This window comes from Solea senegalensis, linkage group LG3, assembly GCF_019176455.1.
Source record: "Solea senegalensis isolate Sse05_10M linkage group LG3, IFAPA_SoseM_1, whole genome shotgun sequence".
Taxonomy (NCBI): Eukaryota; Metazoa; Chordata; class Actinopteri; order Pleuronectiformes; family Soleidae; genus Solea; species Solea senegalensis.
In genome coordinates, this window is record NC_058023.1 from 9438244 (window position 1) to 9460911 (window position 22668).

The 22668-nt window shown below is 42.9% G+C and overlaps 1 protein-coding gene across 3 annotated transcripts in view; it reads left to right on the forward strand.

Annotated features, from left to right (window-relative positions):
- kdm6ba (lysine (K)-specific demethylase 6B, a) overlaps positions 1-18593 on the forward strand; it is an 82161-nt gene extending 63568 nt beyond the window's left edge. For all 3 annotated transcript variants that reach the window (XM_044020810.1, XM_044020811.1, XM_044020812.1), the window contains 22 exons: positions 4788-4874; positions 6930-7051; positions 7320-7443; positions 7622-7717; positions 7849-8128; positions 8244-8321; positions 8538-8711; positions 8977-9144; positions 9416-9988; positions 10195-13763; positions 13874-14000; positions 14165-14270; positions 14376-14581; positions 14663-14769; positions 14880-14948; positions 15036-15184; positions 15493-15607; positions 15683-15870; positions 15955-16096; positions 16253-16379; positions 17772-17942; positions 18093-18593. In XM_044020810.1, coding sequence (XP_043876745.1) covers positions 7325-7443; positions 7622-7717; positions 7849-8128; positions 8244-8321; positions 8538-8711; positions 8977-9144; positions 9416-9988; positions 10195-13763; positions 13874-14000; positions 14165-14270; positions 14376-14581; positions 14663-14769; positions 14880-14948; positions 15036-15184; positions 15493-15607; positions 15683-15870; positions 15955-16096; positions 16253-16379; positions 17772-17942; positions 18093-18110 — 6582 coding nt within the window. In that variant the 5' untranslated portion in view covers positions 4788-4874; positions 6930-7051; positions 7320-7324 and the 3' untranslated portion in view covers positions 18111-18593. The remainder of the gene's footprint in view (positions 1-4787; positions 4875-6929; positions 7052-7319; positions 7444-7621; positions 7718-7848; positions 8129-8243; positions 8322-8537; positions 8712-8976; positions 9145-9415; positions 9989-10194; positions 13764-13873; positions 14001-14164; positions 14271-14375; positions 14582-14662; positions 14770-14879; positions 14949-15035; positions 15185-15492; positions 15608-15682; positions 15871-15954; positions 16097-16252; positions 16380-17771; positions 17943-18092) is intronic.
- Positions 18594-22668: the final 4075 nt, after the last annotated feature.

Genomic DNA, 22668 nt, shown 5'->3' on the forward strand with positions numbered 1-22668 from the left:
TTTAGTCCAGTTACTCTCTGGTGTCTCTGGCTCTTTGCCAGTAGTGATGATTATGATGATGCCATAGCGGAAGGAAGGTGTATAAGCCTACATGGTTTTTGTGTGTGTATGTGACTCATAAACTAATTTCAAATAGCTCTCACACCTTGGAAATAATATTGTTCCTGCGGTCTTACCTCATATAACTTCCCGTGACTACTTTCACCCACATGGACTACATTGTCAGAATAAACATCAGGGCGAAACACATCACTCCAAGGAAGGAAAAAAGGCTTTAAGTTAAACAGCATTAGTATTTGAGGAATCTGTGAACAGGCCTTGGATGTTCTCTGGACTAAATGAATAAACAGCAGCATCATAGGAAAATTATGTTTTCCTATGAATGAGTGCGTGTGTCAGTCTTTTTTTGTAAAATCAAAAACATTAGTGGAACATTATAACACCCACTGTAATATCAACACTACACTGGCCATCTGCACGCATGCCGTCATTAACTATGAGGCATTGAGGACACAAACACAGACATGTTGTTTTTTTGTTAGGCTGTGGGTGAATGGAAGAAAATGTGTGTGAGATCAGCTTGCCCTGTGTCCACGTAAACATGTTGATCAGTCATAAAACCCTATTATGAATTCCTGTCTGTTTGTTTCTGCTTCTCTAGCTTTGCTTAATAACTGTTACTGAAGACGCTACTGGTTCCCCTGGCAACTGTTTCCAAGGGAGCAGAGTCTCTCATCTTGTTTAGTGAGTTTCTTAGCTAGTTTGTGTGTGTGTGTTACTCACGAATGGGGAATAGAAACACTTGGAGACAGACTTGGTAATATGAGGGAGGGGGGTTTTCCAATTCAGATTTTGAAGCAGGTTTTCCTCTAAAAATAGGCAGTGTGATAATAAATGTGTTATCAAAAACAATCAACTGGAGAAACAAAGAAAAGTTGTTGGGGTTTCGAGGTGGAAAATGAGAGTGGCAATGATCAATGATGTGCCCACATTCTCTGAATTTCAGTATGTTGGGATTTATTTTCTGTTTTCCTTCCATCAAGAATCATAAGCCAGGTGTTGAGTCAGTCACTTTCACTGTAGTGCCCAAAATGTTGTTATGGCTTTTTAGAAATCCAGACTGATGTAACACAGTGTCTGTGAAAATGAAACAGGGAGCAGATGGGGTTGAGAGTAGGAGTAATTCACCTCACACATCTTTATTGTGCCATCATATGTTTGTCACTCAGTTTTACCAGAAACTTCAGAAGTGAAACGAGGCTTTTCACTCAACAGCCATGAGAGCCAAGGAAATAGCTTCTCAAGTCAGTTGAATGTTTTTTTGTTGTTGTTAAAGACAAGACGTGTGAATGGCACGTGTGTCCAACTCATGACTCTCACAAGATGACTAAGTGTCTGAGGTGTGTTTTCAAAGCCATGAGTGAAACATGTTCAATTCAGACTATTCTGACTATTCTTGTTTCACATCTTCAAATTATTATGCATGTTAGTCACTCAGGAACACTTTGAAATACTTTCCAACTATCAAAAGTAGATCACATTTGTTCAACAGGAAGCTACAGCCTTAAGACTTTCCCAAGGCCTTATTTCTCTATTTTAAATACACACACACGTATACACCCCCCCACCCCCTCAGGGAGGCCTACTTCCTGTGGTTGTGACGACAGCTTCCTCTCCCTGAGCTCTGTTCCCCTTCTCTTTAACGTCACACACATGTGCATCTGATATGTGTGTGAGTGTGTGTGTATGCAAGACAAAAGGAGATGCACCACGCTAAGCTGGTGGTGTTGTCAGTCACAGACCAGATGTCAGGGTGGGTAGCACAGGAGACAAAAGGAGCCTCGTGTTTTGCCACAAGCAGATGAAAATGTAGACTTTTGTTGGTGTGACAATGAGGGTCCGGAAATTAACCCATGCGTGTTTCAAGAAAGATAAAAACATGTGGAAAAAGAGGTGGTTTTGAAAAACCTAACAGTGTGTTGACATGGCTGACGTCTAACGACTTAAGTTGAGACAGCACATGGTCAGTGTTGGCTGCTTAAAAGGAAGCTTCTCATGCTCATTTCTGAATCTGCTGAATATGAATTTCTTTTGATGTATCCCCACTGTGTTTAGGTGGCTTTTTTCTAACATGGCCTGAATGTAGAGCATATGTGAAGGGGGAACATATAAACCCACAGGAGACACTGAAAGACAAATGGGAGCCTTTATCTAGCCTGTTATGGCTATCTGATATGCTGCTGCTGAACATCGAAGGACTGGGTGTAACTGGGTGAAGGGTTAGCTCGTCACTCTCTGTCCCCTGGATGGAGGGCTTTGTTGCTGAGATGGATGCTAGCTGGAGACAGTGGTCCATCAGTGAGGTCAAATGCCTCCGTGTTTGTGTTTGCTTGCCATGTCCTCAGCTGACCTAGATCGTCCTGTGTGTGCTGGCTGGAACAGTCTTCTGATATTGCGTGTGTATAAACCGTCTTGGAACGGCATGTGCTGATGTTTGCACACACACTAACAAACGCAAGCACACACACGTGAAGCCTGGAAACTAGACGGGGGCAGGCGGATGTAGGGGCTGGCTTTTCTTCTCTGTGTGTGTAAGAGAGTGAGAGAAATGACTGATTATGTAATGGCCAAATGCACTGGAGAGAGTGAGGGAGTACGGAGAAGGCAGACAGAGAGGGAGAGAGAGAGAGAGACATGACCAAGCATGGCCTTATCCGTCATCATCGACTAGCAACTCATTGCTTCCAGAACTTTCCCTTGCTCTGTTTTCTGTTATTTGCCACTTTTCCCAACCTTATCTGGTCATTTCTTATCACACAAACTCTGCAGGGACTTTACTGGGACACTAACACACTCCAGCTGTCTGACATTACCCCCTCACTCTCTTCATTTTCAGTTATGTTCAGCCTTTGTTCTTGTTCTTGTTCAAGAATCCTTGTTTTAGTCATATTTCTGTTGCCCTTTCCCTCAGTTAATGTCAGTTAACATTGCAGTGTGTCATAAAGTCAAACTACCCTGTGTTATTTTACTGTTTAGCAGATGGCACATTTTAGTGTCTATTCAAGCTTTCCTGTGTATAGCCACATGCTTGTGACTTTGGTTTGAGTTACAGTGGACATATTTATTTTTTTGTATGCGTCTGTCTCTTGATAGGACACCACAGAGGATTTAACACACACCTTTATTTTCTTTCTAGCCTCTTGGTTGGTGTGGTTGACAACAGTTGGCTCTGCTTTGTCTGCTTGCCAGCGCTTCCTGCATGGCCCCACCTCCCAGCTGATAGATGGTGTTGTCAAGACAATAACTAACTTGTGTAACTACGACAACGAGGCGTTGACAGGAACCAGACTCTTTGATGTCTGGTGTTGAGGGGGGATTTCACTTTAATATGATGACGCCTATGATGGGGAAATTTTTGATATATGTATGAATTTTGTCAGTGAGGAGGATATTTGCTTCTCTCATACACAAAATTACTTTCAATTGACCTACATGTACTCACTGTACTCCACAACACCACAAACTTGTTGTTTGAGGTTAAACTGAAAGACGAACGCAATGAAAAGTAACTTAAATTCTTTGTGTTTTTAGGTTTTTTGGTTCTCCAGGATTAATCCATATACCAGAACATTTGTGTGCCAGTAATGAGAGTGAATAACATCTTTGTATAATTTGCCTCATCATTTCTCTTGAATTTGAGGTTTGATTCCTCCCCTAGCCATGAAACCCCCTGCAGCTCATCATCACGTCCTGTTTGCTGTTCTAAACACACACACACATATATAATCAACCCATGCGGTAAGCTGCATAGGAAGCAGAAATGATATCATACAGTCCGAGAAATTCCCACTGACGTCACATCTGCAATGGTGCAGAAATACGCCCCCAATCACTTGAGTGCGAGTGGTGTCCCAGGAGGGCGGCGTTTGAGGACGCAGTTTGGGGCAAGCCTTCTTATAGGGTGCTGAGTCAGCGTGGGGTTCCCCCATAGATAAAATGTGTGATTCTCAAATACAGACACTCGCTCATCATTGACATAATCCCATTTCATGGCATTGGTATCATCTGATAGAACCTGAGCTGGTATGTAACGCTGTCTGCCGTCTGTGTACACTATCCAGTTTCTAACACTGTGCTGGTGAAGTGGCTCTGAGCAACGTGATAACCAGGATAGCAGCTGGAATGGACGACCGTTTGGTTACAACAGACATAAACACACACCCTCTATAAAAGTCATAATTACAACCTCGCCAATGTGTCCCTGTTTGCACTCTCTAGCCACAACCAGCTTTTCATTTCTCTTTATATCTTTCTCTGCATTTTTAATGTTAAACCTGTCTCACCCCTGTCCTTGTCTCTCCCCACAATGCGGTGTGTTTTTTGATTTTACCTTTATTTGCAGTGCTACTCTTTTACTTGATAGCCTGCACAGCTCTTCCTGTTAAAGTGAGACCAGCTTTATTTGTGTCTCCCTTTGCCTCTGAGCCACCCTCAGGTTTTCCACACTGCTCTGAGACCAGATGTCACCTCAGAAGTCAGAAAACCAGGCAGACTGAGAGTAGTGACAGTTCACTGTGTAGAAAGCTAGGGAAGCGAAGCAGCAGGACACAGAGATCCTTGGTTCATACTGAAGTCAAAGACCACCCTCAGCCTTGACTGAAAACATGTGCTTTGAGACTTAAGGTTGATGACAGCTAGGATCACTTCTCTGAGTATTATGTTCACCGTGGCTTCATGTTGTTTTTACGACAGCTTGACATGAATGTTTTTGTCTTCTCCATCTTCAGGGTTGAGGAGACCCCAGAGGGATGATTGGCAGCCCGAGCTGAGACTCAATACAACTGAGAATCAATAACTTGGTGCTACTCTAAAAGGTATGTCCAGCATTAATGTGTGTGTGTGTGTTTGAGGGTGAGTACAGTTTTGTCAGTTAAAACCAGTATCTTTACATAGCAGCAGTGCTTGGTGGATGACGTGGATGATGATGATGAATCCTATATGGCAGAAGGAAAGAGATGGCTATGGGTTAGTGGTGGTGTGTGTGTTTCTCACTGTGTATAACTAAAAAAGCTTAAAGTGTGCAGCGATTAAAATATTCCCTACTGGGCTTTAAATAGAGGCAGAGAGATCCAGAGTTGGTGGGAGGAAGAAGAGAAGAGGAACTGGTGGGTGGAACGACTGCGTATGACCAGAGCTAATTTTGGGAAACCAGTGGAAGAGTGCTGTGCTGAGCAAGAGAAATGAATCATAGCCTGTGTATGCAAATCTGTTTCTTTCCCACAATGAATTACACATTACGTGTCACTTTTGCTTGAAAATGTTATCAATGTACTTCCTGTACAATCAAGCCTAGTTTACATTACCACCCATTAACAAGCACACTTGAATTTAAGGATGAAAAGAAGGAAAGATATTTTTTTATTGAAATAGAACAATCACAAATTGATAAATTAGCAAACAAAGTTGTTTCAAGTTAGGATTTTTGATTTGAAAACTATTAATTGAACAGCCATATTACTCGTCCTTTGAGGATAAGTGTTCCGAGTATGACCCATCTGACATTGGGGCTGAGTACACACTGGACATGTCAACAGCCTATTACAGGAACACTATTACATTACAGCGTGATGGAAATCAAATACAGATGGACACACTAACGCCTTTGTATCTGAACACCTTCTGTCTTTTGTATTGTGTGTCCAGGTGTCTAATGGTACTGTTATTTCAAGGCACGAGGGTGTATTGAGATGAGTTTTCTATTGTTTGTGGAGACACTAGCTTCTCTGTCTAAATGAAGATTTTTAGTGATTATCTTCTTCTTCTTCAGTTTGTTACACCAACAGCATTGGTGAATATACAGATATAAACACATCCTCTTGAGCCTCTTTTGTTGTCTGTTTGAATCAAGCGTCTTTGTATCCTGACACCTTCTGTATTGTGTGTGTGTGTGTTTGAGAAAGCAGAGAGGGAAGCCAGTTATCTCTGAGCTTCTTTTATGTCTTTTCCGTTCAACCGTTTCCCTTTGTGTCGTCTCAGTGCGTGTGTGTGTATGTGTTGGTGTAGGAAGGTGTGTGTGGGCGTTTTCGTGGCACTGTTCCTACTCTCCACTCCACCTCTTTCTCCCTCCATCCTTTCCCTCTTCTCCATGTCTAGCTTTTCTCCTTAATCTATCCTTCCATCCTGTTCAGACCGTCTGTCGCTGCTGCCCCCTCTCCCTCTCCATCACGCCTGCTGTAATGAGATTAAACCTTAGTGTATCCATTGGGCACACATACACACACATAATCATCCACTTAAAGGAGAGCACACTATTCTCTCACACACACTCACCCCGTACAAGACTGACACAACCATGCAGCTTGCACACTTGGCAATGCTTCCAACACCACACACTCTTGTGCACAAACACACACACTTGGCACATGACCAAGGCCTCTCACTCTTAGTCTTTCCCTCTGTCTCTTGTTATCAGGAGGCCCATGGTAGGGATTACAGTAACCCCAGGTCTGTCTTCATAGGTGAGCTCCCCACTGAGCCATCTGGACCTCAGCAATAAGCCTATTCAATACCAACTGGTTTACTGTCGCCTCCTACAGGATAACTGATACATAGCAATCAGCTGCAGACAAAGAAGCCTTTATTTAAGAATTCAAGTATGCAATTGTTTCCTGGGGAATGTATGAATTTTAACAGAAGGGAAAAAATTAATTGTAAAAATAAATGAATGGACTGAGTTTTAGAGTCCAGGCTTTCACTTCTATCGTATATCTTCTCTCCTATATTCTGCTTACGTTCTGCCCCCCCGCTGGCAAGCCTGTAGTGTGTATCCCCTACATAAAGGAGAGTCCACTGACATTGATTGACTTTTCAGTGTGTCTGTGTCTCACTTGTTCTCACAGTGGTTCCCCTCTTCTTCTCTGTGTCTGCAGCCAATAGGCTTTTGGATTCTTGGTGCTGAAAACAGAAGAGTCAGACAGTACCAGTACTCTTAGTGTTGGAGTGAGGCCCTCTCTGTGCTGCAGTGGAGGGCTTCACACACACAGCTATTCTGGTATGTATGAGCCTTCTGGTACACATCAACTTCTAACTATAAAGCACTACAGCATGGCAGCAGTTTAAATTAACTACTATGTCTGGTTAAACCCCTTACTATATTTTTATATATCATTTAAATTGGCAAACAAACACTGAGGTTGCCTTCAAAGCCTAACTATTGAAATAGATGATAGATGTTTAGGATATTATTTTTCATTATGCTGCTGTACAGCTGTACAGCTATCCATACATTGGTGATATGACTGCATCATTTACATTCACAGGCTGAATGCATCACGCAGTAGAGCAGTTCGGCGGGCGTGGCACACGGGATTCCTTCCCTCTGGACGGACTCAACCGGGGACCATGGGCTCCTGTGGGCGGCCGCGCCTGGCAGCCACCTCCCAGGTCTGTAACCATGACAACCACACACACTTTGACAAACCTCCTCGTTAACTTGAATCCACCAGATTGAACCTGTCATTTCATGACTGACGTTACAGCTCACACTATACACGACTGAGGAGTGAAAGTTACAAAGATATGTTACCTAACTACTGTGTGTGCTATCTGTGTTCTTTATCAGATGTCCACCTGGGATGAACCAACACCAGTTCCTCCCCCATCTACCTCCTGGTCCTATGGGAGGACTCAACCACCCCAGTAAATACTTTAATAATGGGTAAGTCATGTACAGAATTAGAAACACACCTGAATTTAGACTAAAGGGTGAGTTTTCTATTTTTTGTTGCCACAGTAGAGCAAAGGTTTGTGTGTCATTTACATGCCGTTTTGTCTTTTTTGGCTGTGCAGGCCCATGAGAGGAGGTGAGAAGCTTGAACTCCCACAGCCAGTGTTGCCAGGCCTGCAAAGGGAGCAGCAGAGACCTCCTCATCTTCATCCTCCACCTCCTCACAGAGCATGGGAACAATTAGGTCAGCTGTATGAATCGCACCTCCCTCCTCAAGGACATCCAGGTGTGCCCCTGCCCAATGAGCACTCTCTACGTCTCCATAATGGAAGCTACGCTGGCAGTGGTGGACCTCCCCCCAACTCACATGTTCCTCACACACGGCCCAGTCAACTGCTGAAGGTGATGAATCATGCTGCAATGACAGCATGGCACATTTACACCAGTGTAAAGGAGATGTCCATAGATAAAAAATGACTCACTTTCCTTTTCTTTCTCTCTTTGCTGTCTGGTTTAGTTTGGGGGTCCTCAGGAGCAGCATGTTCCCCGGGGTGCACAATTGCTGGGAGATGAGATGTGGGCTCAGGTGCACCAGGTAGGAGCTCTCTAATTGGCTGTGATCATGTTTCATCATCTGTATAGACACAAAACAACCCACATTTTGGTAGTCATTTGTGCTTCAACCACACAGATGAAACTCCAGTCAAGACCACTGCCAGAGAATTTTCAAGCAGAGGAATGTTCTTAAACAGATTTTGCTGCAGTTGTCTTCATCTGCTTAAATACACATCCTTAATTTTTCTGTTCACAGCAGAAAGGTTATCCAGGGAAGATGCTAGGGGGTCAGCTGAAGAGACCAGGACCTCCGCTGGGAGAGCACTCAGTTATCCAGCACACTCCTCCTCCATCCCTGCATCCGTCATCCCATCTTCCTGCTGCAGAGGACTGTCCCAGCCCCAACAAGAAGAAAAAGAGTTCAGATCAGGTATCGAGCAGCAACGCACATTTGTTTTTTCTTTTAATACCAAAACAAAAATTTTGATCGTTTATGCTCTCTTTATTTATTTTAGTTTGCACTTCTTGAAAGTCTGTTTAGTTAAAGTGTTGAGCAATATAATGTAAAACAAAAGAATACTCATCTATATAATAATGTGACGGGTGCATAGGGATTGAATTTAATTGAATACGTTTTGCAACATTTTGGTGCTAGGGTCTAAATTTAATACTGTAATGTCCCACGCTCTGTGCAGGTATCCCATCCTGGGCTACAGCGTTTCCCTGGTCGTGGCCAACCCATGTCTCAGCAGCAGCCATCACTCCACCACCACCCCCCAAAACCTTTCTGGAACCCTCTTCACAAGGACAACCCTCCCTGGCAGCCTCACGCCTCTGACTGCAACCCATCACAGGAGTTCCAGGTCCGAACTGTAAGAAGATATTACTTATTTGAATATATAGCCAGGGGTTAATGTTTTACAGCTGACCACAGTCAATAAGAAAGCTTTCATTGGATTGAGTGCTGTCATAAACATGAACTGATTTTATTAGCTGTCTGAGGATTGCTCTGTTCAAGACAACATTGATTTCCTTTCTCATGTTAAGTTGAGTGCAACAGTGATCGGACCCCATCATAGTTTTGTTACTAATCATCCTCTGTTGCTTTCTTGCTCGTTTTGTGTGATGTAACAGGAAACCAACAAACAAAGAATGGGCAGCTACACCCAAAAGTCCTCTCCTGCCTCTTCCACCTCTTCAAACCTCTCCCCTACACCAAACTCTTCTCCAAGAAGCTACAACCAGGGATGTGCTCCTCAGCCCCAGAAAGACACATTCCAGTCTCAGGCTGTACACCATCGGTCCCCTAACTCTACCTACCCTAGCCCCAGCTCCAAACTGGGACTGGCTCCACCCTGCCAGTCCACCGAACCTTGTGGTTCTCACAACCAGAGAGGCCCTCCCATTGGGGGCCATGGTGGCAGCCAAGCTACCTCTTACTCAGCATCTACCCTAACCAGGGGGGACAGAGATCCACATGGGCAATCTTCACCAGCAAACCCCCCTGCAACCAGCAAGAGCAGCAGCAGCAGTGTGCCTTACAGCCACTTCCAGCCTCATCCAGGGCTGGGGCACCAGGGTCCCTCTCTTCCTCCTCCTCCCCCTCCTCCTGCTCCTCTTGCCAGCAACACCTCAGTATCTCAGCAACAGCAAAGTCGGCCACATGAGGCCTGGAGATACCAGAGCAGGCCCAGTAGTCACTCCCTGGTGAGTACAAGGCATTTATGCAGTAGCTCATTTGTACCATATTTAAATTAATTCTTAATCGGGTTTTTTTCACATGTTAGTATTACAATAGTTTGATAAGCAGCAGTAGGTGTTTTTATAAACAGGTTTAAATTTTAACTGTAACCCAGAAACAGCTTTTCATCATTGCTCATCATTTTCACTCACACACATTTCTGTTTCTTCAGGAGTCGCGCATCTTCAGGCCTCCAGGACTACTACCTCAGCACCAGCAGAGCCACAATCAGGTCATAGATAGTCGGGTTCCTTCCCAGCATCACCATCACATCAATCCTTCCCTGCCCCCAACCAACTCTACCCGAGCACCTGTTATTACCCCTAATGTTCCTTTATCCCAGACCTCCAACTCTGTTAGTGGCTTCAGCAGCTCAAGAGGGGTCACAGTAAACACATCTCCCTCTACTGGCTGCTCGGTGAACAATGGCAACAGTAACAGCAGTTGGCAAACAGGACGAGAGCCAAGACCTAAAACCTCCATCAATCCTGTCATCAGCGCCACCTCTCAGCTGGATGCTGTACAGCAACCGGGTTGTCAAAGAAGAGGACACGCTCCCACTGCCACCCAGCATCAGCAACAGGGGCTCCCTAGACTACAACAACAGGGACAGGCCAAGTCCCAACCCATGAAAGAGAAGACGTCATATTATCCTCAGGCTGAAGTGGCGCATCATCCTGCCTTTTCCTCACCTTCTTTGTTCTCCTCAGGGCATCAGAGAACAGGGGACAGTGTGATAACAAGCAGAGGTTCAAATCTACTTCCTCACTCTCCTTCTACATACTGCCCAGCTCCTCACTCAGCGGTCAACTCTGTGAATCAGCCTTCCAGTCAAATCGTCTCCTCCAGATTGGGTCGTCACCAGGATTCTGTCTCAACACAGTTCCAGATTAATCCACCTGCTTCAACCACTGTACCCCAATCTATCGGGGAGGCTCTAGACAAGCTTGATGCTGAGCTAGAAGGTCACATGCAAGCTGAGGAAAGGAGGAGGAGGGACAGAGAGGAGCAGGAGCAAAAACTGAGAGAAGAGGAGAGAAGGAAGAAAGAATGGGAGATGAGACAAAAGCAAGAAGAGGAGAGGAAGAGGAAAGAGCTGAAAAAGGAGGAGGAAAGAAAAAAGAGAGAACTGGAGAGACAGGAAGAGGAGAGGAGAAGGAGAAATTGGGAGAGGCAGGAGCAAGAGAGAAAGAGGAGGCAGGAAGAGGAGAGGAAAAGAAGAGAGTTGGAGCGGCAGGAGGAGAGGAAAAAGAGAGAATTTGAGAGACAGGAAGAGGAGAGGAAAAAGCGAGAATGGGAGAAGAAGGAGCTGGAAAGGAAGAGGAGAGAACAAGAGCGGCGAGAAGCAGAGAGGGAGGTGCAGGAGAGAAAGAAGAGAGAGCTGGAGAGGCTGGAAGAAGAAAAGAAAAAACAAAGAGAACTTGAGAAGCAAAAGGAGGATAGAAAGAGGATGGAGGTAGAAGCATGCTGTGCAAAAGGCAAAGAGCAGACTGCTATTGAAAATCTGGAGAGACTGCTTGCTAGCAACTCCTCCCTAACTCCTCCACCTCCCCGCCTTTCCTCTGTTGCTGCACCTGCTTCAGGTCCATCACCTCCCAATTCCCAAGTCTCACCCACATATCCCTGGCTAAGTCGTGGTGGTGTCCTGCCCTGTCCACCAGGTCAGACACTCACAACTACTACTCCGGCAGAGAGGCTGCAGCCTCCTCCTCTCACACCTCAGACTGAATATGCCAGAGAAAAGCAGAGGCAGAGGGAGATGTGGAGCAACAATGGTGGAATGACATTCAGTCTCCCATCAACACACAATACCTCAGGGATGAACAAGCCGGTATACCCCAACAAGCCCCCGGCAATGCAAGCCGCACCCACCCAATCCAAAGACACATCAAGAGAGAGAGAAAGCAGCCATCACTCTCTCCCTATCATGGCACTTCGAGAGCCCCCCAAACTCTATCAGGCTTTTCCCAGAGAAAACCATCCACCACCACTCTCATCCTCCAGCTCCACTGGAGGAATTCTTAACAAGCATGTGACAGGAAGTGGTAGTGACTCAGACAGTGCACAGTTTGAGGAGGAACCCTCTGAGATGTCCACACTGCTCCCTGATGGTCTTGCAAACATTATGGCTATGCTGGACGAGTCTATCAAAAAGGAAGAGGAGATGTATGACAGTGAGAAGATTGGCTCTACAGGTCTCTTTGACAGCTTTTCCTCTCATGTCCAGCCCATCAAGAGCTACCTGTGTGCTCCAGACCTGGTTCCTGCAACAAAGCATCAACACAACCAGGAAGATTTTGGCTCCAACCTTCATGCAAGCCCTCCTGTGCTCAGCCGCCAAGGCTCTCTGGCATCTCCTTGCAGTCGGACATCTTCCCTCAATGAGGAGGATGAGGAATACCTCAAACCCTCTTCAGTTGTTGCTAAACAGTCAGTAGAAATGGGAATGGGAGTAGGAAACACCAATTACCGTCACAGTGACCTTGCTAAACTTTACGGCCTCCCTGAGCAGACTAAAAGTGAGGCTGATGAAGATGAGGAGGAGGAAGATTCTGAGACCCCATCTTGTTCTCCACCACCCCAAAGACCCCACCTTCACCAAACGGGTGTTAACAGCATGTTTAAGTCTCTAGCAACAGTGTTAGAAAGCCAGAAGTATGCATACAGAGGTGGACCCTTTGGCAGACCCCCTCCATCAGCGCTGGTTGGGGTCAAATATTCATCTTCACTGTCTCTAGGTCCTGATATTTGCCGTCAGCAGCAAAGTGGTTCTCCCACATCGGATTCGACAAATCCACCATTTAGTCCTGCCGTCCCTGCTCTTAAGTCCTCTCCTCCTCTGGTGGAAGACGCAAAACTGAAAACAGAGGATGCTGACATCTGGAGAGATAATGGAGAAAGAACAGAAGAAATTATGAACTCTATAAAGAAGGAGAGCATTCCTCCCATTAAGCCTATTAAGGTGGTTAAGGATGAGCAACAGCTGATGACCATCTCTGAGTCTTCTCTAGCAGAGCTGGGGAAGAGCTGTGAGATCATGCTCAGTCAACAGTCACTTCCTAACAAGAAGGCAGATGGCAGAGGGGTGGAGAGCCACAAACCTGAGAAAGTAAAAGAACATAGAGATAAAGACAGAAACAGGGACAGAGAGAGGGAGAAAGAGAAGAAGAAGAAGCATGGCCACAGCCACAGCAGTAGCAGAAAACGTGAAGAAAGAAAAGAAAAGAAGTATAGAGAAAGGAGAGAGGAGATGGATTTTTCTACAGCATCTTCATCATCATCTTCCACCCATTCTAGCTCCAGCCACAAACGCCACAAAGATGGCAAGAGCCACAAGGAGAAGAAGGACCGCAGAATTCTTGGGGACCTCAACCTCCAGAGTAAAGAGGGGTCAGAGAAAAACAGGAGTCACCATGACACAGACAAAAAGAAACGCAAGGAAGCATCAGGTGCCAGCTCTACCAGTGAAGGAGAGCATGCTGAATGGACCTCAAGGAGTCCTGGAGAAAGATCTTCTGAGCACAAAAAAAGCTCTGAGGCTGGTTCTTCATTAGGTTCCACAGACTTGTTGAAACTGAAGGCTCTGTCTGATGGGCCACCCAAAGAGCTAAAGATCCGCCTTATCAAAGTGGAGAGTGGGGACAGGGAGACATTTATAGCCTCTGAGGTGGAGGAAAAGAGAATCCCATTGGGAGAAATCAGCATCAAGAATACAGCCAGTGAAATCATCAAGTCCTGCAAGTAAGTGTGAAGGAAGACATTTCATGCTTGAGTGGATTATAGTCTTAAATTGGCATGTCACAGTGAGGCTGGTCTTCATATCTGTTAATGCGCTTTCTCTCCTGTTCCAGGGCAGCCAGGATCAAAGGGAAGTTCAAAGAATCTTACTTGCTCCCAGCCTTCTCTGTAAAGCCCATCATGACCACAGAGGAGCCCATACCAAGAGAGAAACTCAACCCTCCTACGCCCAGTATCTATGTATGTTACAACTTGTACTACATTTTCTACAAACATCATTAACTTAACTTATACATCTGAAAATGTACTTGTGTGTCCTCTTGTGGGGATTCTCTGTACATGCATAAAACATTGTGTGTGGTTTGTCTGACTGTGCTCTATTCTAACATGTTTGTCCTGTGTAGTTGGAGAGCAAGAGAGACGCCTTCTCCCCTGTGCTGCTGCAGTTCTGTACTGACTCTAAAAATCCTGTGACTGTCATCAGAGGCCTCGCTGGATCCCTACGACTTAGTAAGTTTACACGGCCCACTATCTGTTTGATATTCATTTTAACTGTGACTCTGTTCAACTATTTGGTTTATACAGTTCACTAATGTTCACTTTCATTGTGTTAAGACCTGGGGCTGTTTTCGACTAAGTCACTGGTGGAGGCCAATGCAGAGCAGGCAGTGGAGGTGAGGACTCAGGTGCAGCAGCCTGCTGATGAAAATTGGGACCCCAGTGGGACAGGTCAGACATGGCCCTGTGAGAGCAGCCGCTCCCACACCACCATCGCCAAATATGCCCAGTACCAGGCCTCCAGCTTCCAAGAGAGTCTGCAGGTACACATCATCTCATACACACCTGCCAGTTATTGATATACTGTTATAAGTATGTCTGTAAAATGATTGTATTGTTTTTAGGAGGAGAAAGGCAGTGATGAGGAGGAGGAGGAGGAGGATGACAAGGAGAAGAAGCCATCCAACAGTTCTGAAACTCCCATTAAGGAGAACTCTAAAGAAAGTAGCAGGTAATGGTATTTTTTGTTTTGTTAAGAACTCAATGAACCTTTATTAAGACATTTACTGTAAGTGTTATGTCATTTGTTGTAGTAACCTGTAATATGTTCCTATTTTTCAGTGGTGAGCAGAAACCTGTCGGGAAGATCATTAAGTTTGGCACCAACATTGACCTGTCGGATCCCAAAAGGTGAGCATGATCAGCAGGATCCTGACACATCGCATAAGCTGACTGATGATTGATGGAGACTTAACTGCTGTCTCTCTCTGAACTCAGGTGGAAGTCTCAGCTTCAGGAGTTACAGAAGCTGCCAGCTTTCATGAGAGTGGCATCCAGTGGAAATATGCTGAGTCATGTAGGACACACAATCCTCGGTATGAACACTGTCCAGCTCTACATGAAGGTTCCAGGGAGCCGCACACCAGGTAAGGCGACATGTCTGCATCATAACTAATGGTTTGTTTGCACAGAAGCCATGTTGACAGCTGACAATAGGAAAATCACAGGTTTGCATGATCACACTATGCTGACTTGCATCAACTGAACTGAACCATTGACGATGTGATCAGCAACACCTGTGCTTTTCTTGCTAAAAGGAAAAAAAAAGAGTCAAAATGGCTGCTGTGCAAAGGTCTAATTCACCTTAGACATACAGTAAAGATCTAGTTATTAGAAATGCAGAAAATTAAATCTCATTAAAAGGTCCTATGGATATTTTGTCTTTATTTAACAGGTCACCAGGAGAATAATAACTTTTGCTCTGTGAACATCAACATTGGTCCTGGAGACTGTGAGTGGTTCTCTGTCCATGAGAACTACTGGGAGGCCATCAATGACTTCTGTGAGAAGTGAGTAGACAGAGCATCAGTTTATTAAGCATAATTATCTTCATCCCATAACATCCTTTCCTCTAATGTTCTCAGGCATGGTGTGGACTACCTGACAGGGTCCTGGTGGCCGGTACTGGAGGACCTTTACAAGGCCAACATCCCAGTGTACCGCTTCATCCAGCGGCCTGGAGACTTGGTGTGGATCAATGCTGGAACTGTTCACTGGGTTCAGGCTGTAGGCTGGTGCAATAACATTGCCTGGAATGTTGGACCTCTGAATGGTAAGTCCGCACCATTTAGTGACAAAACGCAGAGAGAATATTTTTAGAAGACCGTTTCATCCTTCAACAATGTTTCATGTGCAGGTTACCAGTACCAGGTGGCCCTGGAACGCTTTGAGTGGAATGAAGTGAAGAAGGTGAAGTCCATCGTCCCCATGATTCATGTGTCCTGGAATCTGGCACGCACTGTCAAGGTCACAGACCAAGAAACATACAAGATGCTCAAGTGAGTTCTCTCAGACAATTGAGAGTTTGTTCAAATTCACCAGTTTTAAGGAAGTTGCTAACAGAAACCAGCCTCCAAATTGACACAATAAAACTTTGATGAACCTAGGTAAATCAATTTCACGTTTAATGACTGTTGTCTTTACCTTGCTGCCAGACACTGCCTGCTGCAGTCCATGAAGCACATCCAGATCCTCAGAGACCAACTGGTTGCTGAAGGCAAGAAGATTTCATACCAGAGTCGGGTCAAGGACGAGCCTGCCTACTACTGCAATGAATGTGATGTAAGTAACTATCTGTTTAGTACACTGTAAAAAAACAACACTTTAGAAACGCTCCACCTGATCTACCAGTGACTGTATCGAAAGCATGTGGAATTAGACTGCGTTGATCCTCACCTCAACCTCACCCTTCTTAAATGTGGGTTGTACTGCAGTATGTTACTGCTGAAACAGTAAGCAACTGTAAGATTAAGCTCTCACAATGTCTTTATTTTAAAAATTAAATATAGAAAACCAAGCCAATTATGTCACTCCATTAAAGGGATAGCTCACAATTTGTAAGTAAAAGTGTGCCAGGAAACCACAGGAGACAGGCAGTCACACACACACACATAGTACAAACATGGCTGCCAGCTGGGAACATTAAGAAAGACTAATTTCATCCATTTAACAAAAGGAATCCATCCCATACAGGAGTTGCTGTTACAGCCATCAGTATGTTCAAATGTGTTAATTTGTGACCTTGGTGTCTTGATTTGTTAAATCCAAAGGATTTATTTGAGTCACATAATCTTAATGTGGACAAAAGTTTGGGATAGGCTGGCAAACAGCAAAATAAAGTGGTGAATAATCAGGCTGAATTATGTTCTCTCTAGTAGGGCTGTAAAGTCCTAGTAGTTGGGTCGATTTATGAGTCGATACGTTGATTGATTGATTTCATATGGAGGAATGTACCAAGTGCTAATGGGGGTGTTTTCAGAGCACCACTGTTCCACAGGTAACAGCTTGTGTTCAGTATTTTGGATTATCCCAACCCACAGGAGACAGAAATATTAAAGAATGTCCTGTGGTTTTATTTAATTTTGAGCGTTTCATTTTAGTCAACAGTCAGTCCTCATCTAACATCCATGTCAAAGACATCGGCAGTTTGGCAGCATTTTACAAAAATAGATGGCGATTAAAAAAAGTCAAAGTTTGCCAATCACAGCTCGACTACAAATATGGCGTATCATATAAAAACGGTAAGCTAACTTTTCTGCGTTATGTTGCTCCATCCGTTTTGAGTACATGAACATATCAGAATTGGCATATTTCAATGTTTTTGTCTAATAGTCATTGATAGACTATTGATTAACTGCAGGCGCACTCGCCCGTAACAACGGCAACGATCTATTTGTGTCTCAGCCGCGAAGCTGGACATGCACAGAGACAAATCATCTTAATATTCCTCAACAGTTGATATTGCACTGATATCAACGTAGTACAGTATAGTATATTTTCGGAAATAATGCGCTGTGATATTGCGCAAATGCACTTGATGCAAAACACTTTCAGAGCCAAAATTTAGGGGCCCAAGGCTCAGTGTAGAGGCAATGCAAATACTTAAACTGGGTGTTGTTATTTGTAAACCTTTTCAGTACAGCTATTCTGAGAATGTCCTCTCCTCTTCTACAGGTGGAGGTGTTCAATTTGTTGTTTGTGACGAGCGAGAGCAGCAGCAGGAAAACATATGTTGTTCACTGTGAAGACTGTGCACGTCAGCGTAGCCCCAACCTGACCAACGTTGTGGTGCTGGAGCAGTACCGCACAGAAGAACTCATGAGTGCATACGACTCCTTCAGCCAGGTGAGGAAACACTTACCTCTTACATTTGTTTGCGGTTGTCATTCGCCTTCACAAGGTTGAAGTTTTATCTCCAACCTAAAACAAAAATGCTCTGTTAACAAGTAATTCACACATTAATTCAAATCCTTGTTGTGTTTCTCATCTTACCAGGCCTCCTCCTCCCGGTGATGGAGCTCCCCTCCTGCATCTTCTCAGCCATAACCAAAATTCCTGCAAGACGGGACAAAAAAAGAGACAGTCTTCAACTTAACCATTCATTATTTAAGATCCTTTTTGCTACTACTGCTAATACTTGCTGAACAGCCAGTTGAATACGTTTACTCATCCTTACTGTTTACAAAAAGGAAATACCAAGCCGCCAATACAATACCAGTTTACTCTCAAATGGTGCTTTCAAATTGAAACCCTGGCAGCGACAGTGATGTTGGGAACCAGGGGGCAGTTGGTGCTGCCATTGAACAAAATGTGGCTCGGTGATGATTTCAATGGCGTGTTTCTGTCAGTACCAGAAAGAACTTTGTTGTTGTTGTTGTCTTGAATACTGAAATTTGTACAAGCTGTTTGCAATTTTTGTGGGGTGCTGTCCTTTTTTAAGTAATTTATTTTATTCTTTTTCTAAACTAGATCAGCCTAGATATATACCACATTGGCCTTGTATTTAGAAAAGAGACAAAATGAAAAATACTAATAATAGAGATATGAACATTTTTCTAAAGCATTAAGAATTTAAAAAAAAAATAAAATTGTTTGGAATGCTTCAAAACATACGGGTTTTAATGACTTTTGTTGTTTTGGGGGGAATTGAGTTTTGTTCTTGTTGTAAATTTTGTTTTGTTTTTTTATCAATTATACTTTTATTTCCTTTGGAGATTAATTTTCAAGTGTCACACATCATCAGGTCTTTTAGTTCATTTCTTCAATCTCTGTATGAACTCTTGCTCTTTAAAAAAACGAAAAAATCATCCGGTGTTAATGTGTCGTACCTCCGATTGTTCTGTTCTGATATGCAGATTTTATTTTTTTTTTACTTTTTGGCATTGTACATTTAATTTAAAAAAAAAAGTTTTTTCTATTTATTGGATATCAATGTTCTCCTTTTTTAAAATAGGGTTGTACAAGTTTGTGATATTTTCCTTTTTATGGTGACTGATTGCTCTGCAAGAACTGAAGTGTGGGGGTCGTGTGTCAGCTGAAGTGGAGGCTGCTGTTTGTCTGGTGCTTGCCTTTCACAACTCTTGTCTTTTTATCCTGATATATATTAAATGATATCTTTATCTTGAATATAACGCCACCTTTCCTGTAGACGATAGGCACACTGCTCACGTAGAGAAGATGACTAATGGAATGCTGTGTTTGTATGCTTATTAAGGAAAAACAAAACTACTTTTCCAAAGTGTTTTGAGAAATGGTGAATTTTTCTTTTAATTATTATGATGTAGGGGACTTTTTAACAAGATTTTAATGATTTTATGGTGTCTGTTAAATATGATGACGGGATAGATGGTGCTAAATGTTCTCTTTGAACAACGTTTTTTGTTTTTCTTCTTAAAATGAGAATTCTATTTTTCCTGTTGCAATATTACCTTAACCCTTTCCTTCTTTTTGTGGTCATTTATTTATAACTGCACTGTTTAGAGGATTCACACATACTTGCAGACACACACACCAAACTGAGCCAGACATGTCTTAAACACTTGTGAATTTGTGTGACATTACTATGACTATTAATAAACGCTTTTTGATAAATCCAGAAGCAAGGTAGAATATATTTTTGTTGTTGCTGTATTGCTTTGTCACATCTAATGTGAACTTACATTCTATTGGAGGGGGATGTGGCCACAATAAACTCTATTAGCCCTAGCCCTATATTAGTGTAATATTCAATTCAACTAAACAATATAAAAAAGGGGGTTTTACTAGAGGCTAGTATAGTGCATAGAGTGCCATCTGCTGGCAAGAATAGAATACAATAATAAAATCCAAAAAGGTTATTGGGTGTTTAGTGTCTTAAAAATTGTTTAATGCTCAGTGCTTCAATAGTCTCTGCATAAACGTTGCTTGGTCTAAAGTCTGACAACTTAAATTTTTAATTTTCAGCTGATGACTTGGGTTCAAACTAGAGACCTACCTAGAAACCCACCATGTCATTTATTGATGTTAACTAATTTCATGGCTCTAAAGCTTGTTTATTTCAGTTATCACTAAAAACAATTCTCAACCATCTCCATCTCTCTTGATTTAGGTGCTGAGACTGAGGGTGAGTCAGAGGCAGGGTCAGCATGTAGGGACAGTGGAGATGGTTCCATTGCTGAGGTGAGTGATGAGCAGTTATGAATAAAATGTGATGTGGATGGTCTCAGAATTTTATGGAGCCTCATTTATTTGATAATTGCCAATTACAAATACTACTTGTTGGTGGATCATCTTAAGACTCGCTTTCAATCTGCAAATCCAAAATGTAAACTGAAACCAAATGTGTGCATTGGAGTCAGTCGTATAACGTCACAAGTAAAATGCACAGTTGGTGATAAATTGTGTCAAATTAATGTCAATATCTTGGCTATAAAAGTCGGTGTCTAACAACCTGTTAAAAATATTCTCTGGGGGAGGACCCGCTTATTGCCAGTGTTTGGCGTGGGTTAGGAAGGCATGCAAAATGTGACCAAATTATATCACGTCAGCAGGCAGCAAAAGTCGCCAGCTTTTTTTTTACCAATAGCCATTTATTGATGGTAGTTATAGGTCAGGTCTAGGTCCAGCAACATTATGTGCCCAAAGAATGAGGTCAGCTGACTATCTGAATATAATGAATGACCAGATTATTCCATCAATGTTTTTTTTTGCCATAATCAAAGCTCAAGGTGATCGAACGGAATATTAGAGTGTGCAACCCTTTTGTTTTGGCCAGGCAGTGTATAAAAGACAAGTCAATAATAAAAGTCAGTATAGTAAGGCACAAAAAGTCCATCGATGACGTCATTCATTTAAACCCTAATGTTACAATAACAAGTCATATCCCTCAGTTGTGTTTGGCATCACGTAGTCATTCATATTACCATCCCGACTGCTATTGTAAGACGTGTGTGAGAAAATAAGGCTCATGTCAATAGAAACATTTCCATTTAGAGAACAGCATCCAGGTTCAAACTAAGGAAGGAGATTGTTCAAGCAGCAGAATTTCACAGATAACAGGGCAGGAAATAACAGAGAGCAATACCAAGACTGCCCACTCTTTATTTTCCAATGTGAAATTTCAATAGGAAAGAAAAAAGAACGTTGTGAGGGCACGAGTACACAACCACAGATTATTGGGTAAGGGAAGTAATTAAACTAAACATGATGTGGTTTTATGGATGAACCCACAATTGTCAGCATCAGATATTCAATGCTTCAGGTCAAACTCTTAATTCAAAAGCCAAAACAATGTCTGATAGTTTGTGATTATGTAAAGCATACATTATTAAATCTTGTAATTTTTATATTTAAAGTATGCATGCAAACGAAAGAATACTTTTGTATTGATATGTTTTACATTAAGGCCATACACTTTGCCTGAATAATGGACCACCCCACACATCGGAATGTATGTTATTTATTGAACTGCCTACCCACCTGCCTGTTTTATTCTTTTTGTTTCTCATTTTCGTTTTCGTTATCCTTCATTTTGTCTGTTTTACTCGTCCATATGTATGGTTGTTTATTTGTTTCCTGTTCATAATTATGTAAAAAAAAAATAACACATGTCCTCAGGTCAAGCTAAAGACCATAAGGTCAGGAGAAGGACAAACTGAAGGAAATCCTGCTTCAAACCACACAGGAAGACACCCTCAGCCTGCCTGCCTGTCTGTCGTCCACCCTGCTGCAGTCAGGTGGCTGAGGAACGCTTTCCTTTGCAAAGACAAACACGACAGCAGTCCAATCACAACTACATGGTGCAATCATGATGAAACTTTGAAGTGTATTTACGCTGCACTTTCAGAGCATGAGCCGTTGATTATGAGGTAACTATTTGATCTGTAATCACAAAGTTCCTCAGAGGAAGAAGATAAGAGTCCACATGAACTCTTCTGTCAACAGTGATATAACAGCAACACAACATCAAAGTCTGCTGTGATGCCCTAATGAAAGACAGGTTAAATACTAATATGTCATCGAGGTCCTTGTCATTTAATGTAAACCATCATGTTGTGAGAAAAATGGAACAATATGTTTGGTTTCTACACACGTGGGCCTGGAAAAAAGAAAGAGTGCCATATTGAGACGAAAGAAGGGATGGAAGTAAATAAACACTACAAGCTCAAAGAAGAGGAGAACGGGCACAAAAATCAGGATAAGACAAGACCAATTATTGAGCTTGTGCTCTGATCTTCTCTTATCATTAAACTGATAAACTTCTTCCTTGGTCTTTGTTCTCCTTCCTTCATACTGTTTTCCTGTAAGCAACCTTCTATCTCAATCACATGGCCTGACGATTCACAGCTGACCGACATCACCCTGCTTGGTGGTTCAACATTTTGTATCTCAAAATGCTTTTGGGTGATTTTGGACAACATGCTATACTATGACTTTTTGGAATGATTTTGGACGACATACTATACTATGACTTTTTTGACTGATTTTGGACGACATGCTATACTATGAATTTTTTCACTGATTTTGGACGTTATACTATACTGTGACTTTTTTGACTGATTTCGGACCATATACTATACTATTACATTTTTGA